The sequence below is a fragment of the Curcuma longa genome, chromosome 9 (genome assembly GCF_044706935.1).
Source record: "Curcuma longa cultivar G26 ecotype Majalengka, Jawa Barat chromosome 9, ITB_CL_G26_1.1, whole genome shotgun sequence".
Classification (NCBI taxonomy): domain Eukaryota; kingdom Viridiplantae; phylum Streptophyta; class Magnoliopsida; order Zingiberales; family Zingiberaceae; genus Curcuma; species Curcuma longa.
The window spans coordinates 7,235,886-7,243,610 of NC_133869.1; the positions used below are offsets into that span (position 1 = coordinate 7,235,886).

A 7,725-nucleotide genomic window follows, 5' to 3' on the forward strand; every position below is an offset into this window, starting at 1 on the left:
ATGCATTAGAATCCAAAGGATGAACAACCCCAAATGATTACTCCATAATAAATGATTTCCTCAAGATAATTGTGAAAATGATATTAAAAACATAAAATTATCGCACAAATCAGTTAGAGCTATCTATAGATGTTTTTGAGAGTTATAAATTTAATGACTATCTTGAAGGTATTATTGAAGTCTATTAATTATTGATTAAATCCTTTGACCTTAAGCTTCGTGGTTTTGAAGGAAATTATCAACCTGATACTTGAGGTGGGAAGCCCATTTGAAGCTCTTAATATTTATAAAGGATGTAGGAGAACTAAAGTTCATATTCCATTGCAAAAAGAAATACCAAACTTTGCGTTTGCGGTCATTGTTATATTTCAATTTATATCCTTAACTAGTTGTGTAAAATAAATAGATTCAATAGCTATTGAAGAGGCCACCTGAGTTAATGGAGACAATAGATTCTTGGCGAAATCGAAGCAATGCTCTTCCTCGTAGTGGATAATCATGCAACTTCTCAATTTATTTCTTTATAGATGATTGTGTAACTGACTGTGTAAGACTGCTGGGATAGATTCCACCTTTTATTGAAAAAAATAGATATTATATGACCTTAGAGTTTGATGTGGCGGTAAAAGACAGGATGCATTATCAGACAATTATGGTTCAATTAAATCTATCACCCGACTACAACTTGACTATGATTATCATCAAATCAATTCATTAACTAGTTGAGATCATATCATCCCTCTATCAAACTCTTTCAGGATAATATGGATCATTACTTAAAACAAACAAACAAAAAGGATAACAACATTTGCAAAATTTCAAATTCAATCTCAAAAATTGGACCTGCATCAGCAGCTTGACATTCATTGTGGAATCGTGTAAACTACAATCATGCGATCACCCGACAGCTGACACCTCGCGTTTGTTCTCCACTCCCTGTGAGTTTGGTCAGGTGCGAGTTGATTGTCGGCGGCTGACCTTTTTGACAAAATCTTTCCACCCATCTTGGATTTCCCCTCCCACCAGCTGGGAGATGGGCAAGCGGCGCCGTCAAAGGAGCGAGTAAAAAATTTGGAAGCCAACCGATGGAAGCGAGTGAAGATCCATTGTCATTGCGTCTCCTTGTCCTCTGGCCCACGCCCTCTCCTTGCCTATCGCTTCCAATATCATCCATATCTGCGTTAGTTGCTTCCACTTGAGGACTCCCAGCTGCTGCTGCTTTACGGATTCCCTCACCTTCTACTGAAACCTCCTCCTCATCTTCGACCACTGCGTCGTCTTCAGACTTCAGGTACTGTTAACCGTTCGCCTTTAATTTTATGGAAGTTGGTTGGAGGTGTTCTTATTTCACAAAGATCAATTTTCCCTGCCCTATTTTTCTGTTTATGTTCTTTGATTCTCTGCGTCTGCTGCCCTGAATCGGGCTCGATCTCCCTTCTTTTAACTTTACAGTTTACAGTTCTGTTATCGATCAGTTTATCGTTTATATGTGATTTCATTTCTGATCTTGTTCCAAATTTTCATACGTAGAAACATTTTCTCCAAATTTGTTTTCTATTTTTTGAGGATTGGCTACAGTTACAGTAGATGGGTTCTGGAGATTGGTTTAAGGCGATAATTCATAGGAAGAAAGCAAAGAAAGCTCGGGTAAGTAAACAATGATGCATTTCGATAGATTATATCTGTAAATGAAGGTTATTATGATCGATGCATATGATGATGTTAATAGGATTCATCAAAGCCACAGCCAAATGGCTTTAAGTTGAAGAATCAAGCTAGTGATCGTCCAAATAAGCTAGTGACTGCCGAGGATGTAGCTGCTATTCGAATTCAAACTTCCTTTCGAAGATTTAGAGTACGATGCATATATATCCGATTACATCTTCAGTTAGGAGTTTTAGGACTTGGTTAGATTAGTGATATGTCATCTTGTTTATTTCATAGGCGAGGAGAGACCTTCGGAATCTAAAAAGAATGCAGAGGTTGCAGGTCTTCACGCATCGTAAATCTGTTCAAAAGCAAGCACCAAACACTCTGCGACATGTTCAATTGTGGAGCAAAATGCAAATGCAAATTAGAGCTCGACGAGGAAGGATGGTTGTTGAAGGCCGCATCAGGCAGAAGAAACATGAGAACCAGTTGAAGCGCGAGGCGAAGCTTCAGGATTTGGAGGTACCCCAGATTAAGAAGAACAGAATGTTACACTAACCGAATATCGAAAAGCTGATCTTAAGTTCTGAACAGGTAGAATGGAATGGAAGCACTGAGACGAAGGATGAAATAATTGCAAGGATACAACAAAGGGAAGAAGCTGCAGTGAAGCGCGAGCGAGCCATGGCTTATGCATTCTCCCATCAGGTTTGCTGTCGAACGACTTGCTAAGGCTTGATGCAAACTTACCATTAACTTGACTACTAGGAATTGTCTTGTCTTCCACCTGCTGTTGTATGCAGTGGAGAGCAAGCTCAGGGATGAACCAAGGGCCATTTGTGTATGAGCTAGCAAAAGGCAATTGGGAATGGAGTTGGGTAGACAAATGGATTGCAGCTCAGCCATGGGAGAGTAGGCCTTCCGCTCGGTCGTCAAAGCTTGCAGGCACTAATGCAAAGGTTTCGCGATCATAAACCCTACTCGCCCGAGAAGCAAGAGTGTAAGATCAAAGCAAGAAGAGCAACATTCTCATGGAGGGGAAATTGTCACATAGACTTCATTTGTTGCAAGACCACAGCTGTATAAATGATTGTTCGGATTGAAATTTGTTTGAGATCGAGTGCATTATTCTATGAACATTGTAATTAAATCTTTACAGAATCTGTGTAATATGCATTTGAATTGATGTTCTATAAAGGGATGGTTTAGATGATTGAGACAGGTCTTCCCAATTGGTTGGCCTCGGAAACAATGAGATGTCTGTGTTCATATGCAAACATGGATGGCAGATCAGGTCTCTTTCAGACACATTGAATTCCAATCAATGGAGAAGCTACCCAGATACTGAAGTTGTTACTTATTTACCTTGCAAGTAATTTTCTCCAGCAAAAGTTTTAATGCACAGAGCAGATAAAATCACAGTGGCATTGTAATTTGTTAGAAGAAAAAGATGAGCAGTAAATGCTTGAAAAAGTAAAAGCTGATGCTGATTAAAGGAGGAGACCTTTTGTGCAATCATGGAAGCTACAATAAAAATCTAACTCCTTGATACTGAACATGCTGCTATTTCTCTTCTTGATCTCGCTTATGTAAATTGTATTGCTTGCTCGACTGTTATGGAAACTTAGAGCACCAAATCTAGGGAGCCGTTTTCATGCAACAACAACGCAAAGCAAATATATCACATCACGAGTAGAGGCAGTTCGAGCAATCAGGACTGGAAAAAGCAATTGAGAACAACCGTCCCACGACAGTGCAATTGCTCTGGAAAGACGATGCATGGGCCGTGAAAGACCAAAAATATACTACACACAGACACTAGAACCAAGCAATCGACGAAAAGATAGCAACTTTGGGAAATCCACGGGGAAGCGGCTGGAATTTACCTGTGAGGTGGTAGGTAGTCTTGTTCAATGGCGAGAAGTAGACGGCAGCCTGTTTGAGATACCGCCGTGCTCCTCTTCTCCCTGAATCCGCGCTGGGATGCAGAATCCCAAAATGCCAGCTTCGGAGGTGAATCCGATGGGAGAGATTGAGGAGTGGAGCACCGGGTGCATCTGAAGCTCCGGTTCTGCCCAATCACGGACCGAGGGCGGGTTACTGGACTGAAGGGGTTCCCTCTGAGAGAAAAGCTGGCTCTGGCTGAGCGCCGGGAGAGGCGGCGCAACCTGCGTTGGCGGAACGGGGAAAAGAAATTCTCCGAATCCACCGCCGCCGCTCGACTCGGGCATATACCACGACGCCATTTGCCGGTTTTGTTCAACCCAGACTAATGAGTGAGCGGAACCAGCGAGTAGAGAATCGTGCGCGGAAGGAGTTGGACTGTGGTGGCGGTGGCGGTGGTGGTGGCTGGGCTGAGAGTGTTGAAAGATCGGATCTTGGAAGGATTGGAGGGAGAGGCGGAGGTCTTGAAGGCCCTGAGGGTAGCGTCGGCAGCCAATTTCAAGAGTGCTGGAGGACGGCGAAGCAGCACTGGCGGCAGTAGCCGCCCTTGGGAAGAACGATTTGATCGTATCAGCAATGCCGTTATTGTCGAACGAAGGCGGGAGGAAACTACTTCTCCCACTGCCATCGTCGCCGCCGCTGCCGCCTCCTGCGAAGCTGAAGGCAGCAGTCACTGGTGACTCATCGACCCCAAATCTGTTCTTGTCAGACTCGTCCGTAGGCTGCTCCGAGGCAGAGGAATCGCAGGGTTGCAGAGGAGCGACGGAAAAAGATGCTGCTTCGTCGACGGCGATCGGGGTGGGAGTCCACGCGGGGAGCTCCGCGAGCTGGTCGATGGCGTCCTTGGCGTTCTTGATGAGCCAATCGACGGCCTTGCTGGGGCGGTCGTAGCCAAGCCGGTCCTGGACGTCGTAGAACTGAATCGCAGTGTGGGCGGAGAGGCGGACGCGGCGGTCGCGAGGGCCCTTGGCCGTGCACACTTTGCTGTGGCGATCCTTCAGGCCGGTGGACCGCACAATGTGGCCTCCTTCGACCTCCACAATCTCCCCGCCGACGCCCCTCCGCCTTCCCGACCTCGGGTAAGCCGGCGGCCCCTGCTGCTGCCGGCGATGACCAAGGTGGAGCTGGTAGAAGCCGAGGCCTCGCCGGTGACTATGCTCGTCTCCCATTCCCTCCGCATGCTAGCTCGGAAGAAGAAGCCGAGGCAGTCGATGCGAAGCAACTAGTACTGTTAGATAAATATAATATATATGAATATGTCAAATATTATAGTTGTTAAGATCTAATTAAATAAAAATATTATTTTAATATACATAATTATAATTTTGAAAATAAATACATTCACATCGTCATCATGAGAGATAAAAATAATTCATCGTGATTTAATATAATTTTTTAGATGATGGTAACTAGTTATCTATAAATAGTAATTTTAATGTTTTTAAATATTTAATGTTTAGAAGACTCTATATTAAAATTTTATTCAAGTTTTACTCAGATATCAATGGTTATAGATATTATTTCAAAATTTTTATTCAATTATATATTTATCATGTTTATTAGGTTTAGGTAGAATATGGTAGTTGAGCTTTCTTACAACTACCACATGATGATTATTAACTCCCAATCCTTGTTGTTCATCATTAGCTCAACCTCAAGGATAAAAAAAATATTTATCTTTTTTGGATTTGAAATAAATAGAGTAAAAAATATGAATTCGTCTTTTATGCACATCCGTAATTGTATGATATTAATATAATTGATCAAGATGAATATTATGTCTTCATTACAAAATATCATGTAGTTGTTTATACAACAATCAATATTCTTTATAAGCAAATCTAAATCTTTTACCAATTTCTTTGTACTGTAAAAGCTATCAGTCATTAGGTGATCAACAGGAAGTAATTCTGACATCAATTGACAAATATCATCGTAACATTATTATGAGAAATGATGATCTGCCTTAATATTCAATAATCTTGCAGTAATTGATAGTTGAGAATGACTCGATGGAATGTCTTTCCACTCTTCTCTTTCATTAGCCTTTAACATGTCATATAGTCGTTGAACTTCAAGTATTAGTATTTCCTTTATATTGGAATGATCAACTCTATTCATCGCGCTGTAAACCATTGATTGCATTGCATTCTCATTAGATGATGATTTCTCTAGAGCAGTTGTGCTAGATGAAGAAGCAATCAAAGTTCTAATTGGATAAAACAAATAAGGCTCTCCGCGATAGTACCAGTTATAGTAATTTAGAATAAAATCATTTCTATATATATATATACTTTCATGATATCTTCATCACAGAACGTTGTATTTCTACATTTGTAATGATTACATAGATAACGTAACTTTGTATTATTCATACATTTTGGTTGACTCTTAGCAAAGTTCATAAACTCTTAAACTCCAATAAAATATTCATTTAGAATAAATCTATTTTCTAATATATTATAAATCTAAATTTTATTCATATACATTGTAATAACATATACAACACTATCAAATGTATAAAAATCAGCATGCATATAATTTCAATTATACTTAATTAAATCATGCAAACCAAAGACAATCAATAACGCTTAAACTAAACTTAAACATTATCATTTAGAATAAATCTATTTTCTAATCTATTATAAATCCAAATTTTATTCATATACATTGTAATAACATATACAACACTATTAAATGTATAAAAATCAGCATGCATATAATTTCAATTATACTTAATTAAATCATGCAAGCCAAAGACAATCAATAACACTTAAACTAAACTTAAACATTAAGTATGAAAGCAATACCACCGAAAGAGAAGATAGGAACCTCATCGGTGATAAGAATGGAATGAAGATAAGACAAAATTAAACAATCAAATATTAAAACCAAATACATTACATAATGATTTAAATGCAATAAATATCAACTGTTTGTCGGGGTTGCAGTCAACCAAACTAGCAGCCAAGGCTGAGGTAGGGCCTCATCTCGCAGTCGACCAAACTGCTGGCTAGCTATGCTCATGGTTAGCCAAACTCAAGCTAGCCGAACTCTTGGCTAAGCTGCCGACCAGTCGAACTTGTGGCCAAGCAGCCAACTAGTCATGCTAGTGACTAGCAGAATTCGTGGCCATGGACCAACCTTGCGGCCATCCAAGCTAGCAGTTGGCCAAGCTGGAGACCAGCTAACTTCTCATAATAAATCTAATAGTATATTTTAAAAGATAATATTTCAGAGAGGTTATTTGAATAAGTCTATTTAGAGATCGTATCATTCCACCGTCCTTCAAAACAATCTTGTCCTCAAGATTAATCTTTTTTCTTCTTCTTTTTCTTTTGATGATTTATATAAAATAGCTTTTTATTGTGCACCAATTAAAATCTCCTTTTGATGAAGTCAAATGACTTTTTATAATTCTTTCTTAAATTTGAAATACCAAGTTGATAGGAACCTGCATCGCTTATCTCATAAAAAATAAAGAAAAGGATGGAAGAAATTGATGCTCAGGGTTATGCGGTGATGATAATGGAAAAGAACCTGACTCTGATATCAAATTGATAGGAACTAATCTTATCTTACGAAAAATCAAAGAACGAATAAGAATGGAGATAGGATGATTATTTCGAGAGGATCAACCTCCAATAATCAATAGAATTGATTAATCAAAAGACAGCAAGCGCTGAGGCTAGGCCTCAAGTCACAACCAAGGACCAAGTCGGCGGCCAACCAAGTTGGCAGCCGGGCCTCACCTCACAGTCGAGAAATCGGTTAGCCAAGTAAGCAGTCAGGCCTGACCTCACTATCGGTCAACTTGCCGGCCAAGACTGAGGTCGAGCCTCATCTCGCGGCCGGCCAACCTGGTCGGCCCTCAGCTTGGAGTCACCCAAAGCTCACCATCGGGCGAGCACGCCCTGAGCAATACCGTGCCAAAGAGAGACCAGAGGGAAGGGATATGCTTATCGAAGATTGGAAAGGGTTTATCTTGTCGGAGATCGGAGAGGGTTTGAGCACCGGAGATCAAAAGGATTCCCGTGCTCGCTGGAGATCGCCCAAGAATAAGAGGAAACGAGAGAAGAAAAGAGAGGTGGAGAAAAATTAGGATAGAAATTCCCAACTTTTTGAAATACA

The 7,725-nt window shown here is 40.5% G+C and overlaps 2 protein-coding genes across 2 annotated transcripts; one reads left to right on the plus strand and one right to left on the minus strand.

The window, feature by feature from the left end:
- The first annotated feature begins 1,587 nt into the window (after positions 1 to 1,587).
- LOC141835395 (protein IQ-DOMAIN 9-like) lies at positions 1,588 to 2,843 on the plus strand. The gene is made up of 5 exons (XM_074722853.1): positions 1,588 to 1,647; positions 1,730 to 1,855; positions 1,945 to 2,172; positions 2,245 to 2,358; positions 2,454 to 2,843. The coding sequence occupies exons 1-5, from the start codon at positions 1,588 to 1,590 to the stop codon at positions 2,622 to 2,624; spliced, it is 699 nt and encodes a 232-aa protein (XP_074578954.1). The 3' UTR covers positions 2,625 to 2,843.
- Positions 2,844 to 3,436: 593 nt separating this feature from the next.
- Positions 3,437 to 4,771, minus strand: LOC141835279 (transcription factor PCF5-like). The gene has a single exon (XM_074722715.1). The coding sequence runs from the start codon at positions 4,761 to 4,763 to the stop codon at positions 3,561 to 3,563; it is 1,203 nt and encodes a 400-aa protein (XP_074578816.1). The 5' UTR covers positions 4,764 to 4,771; the 3' UTR covers positions 3,437 to 3,560.
- Positions 4,772 to 7,725: the final 2,954 nt, after the last annotated feature.

Bases quoted from the DNA above. Each gene is read 5' to 3' on its own strand.
- LOC141835395 (XM_074722853.1), top strand. From the start codon at position 1,588: ATGGGTTCTGGAGATTGGTTTAAGGCGATAATTCATAGGAAGAAAGCA. The intron at 1,856-1,944 runs GTACGATGCATA...TTTATTTCATAG, and splicing joins CTTCCTTTCGAAGATTTAGA to GCGAGGAGAGACCTTCGGAA. The intron at 2,173-2,244 runs GTACCCCAGATT...AGTTCTGAACAG, and splicing joins CGAAGCTTCAGGATTTGGAG to GTAGAATGGAATGGAAGCAC.
- LOC141835279 (XM_074722715.1), bottom strand. From the start codon at position 4,763: ATGGGAGACGAGCATAGTCACCGGCGAGGCCTCGGCTTCTACCAGCTC.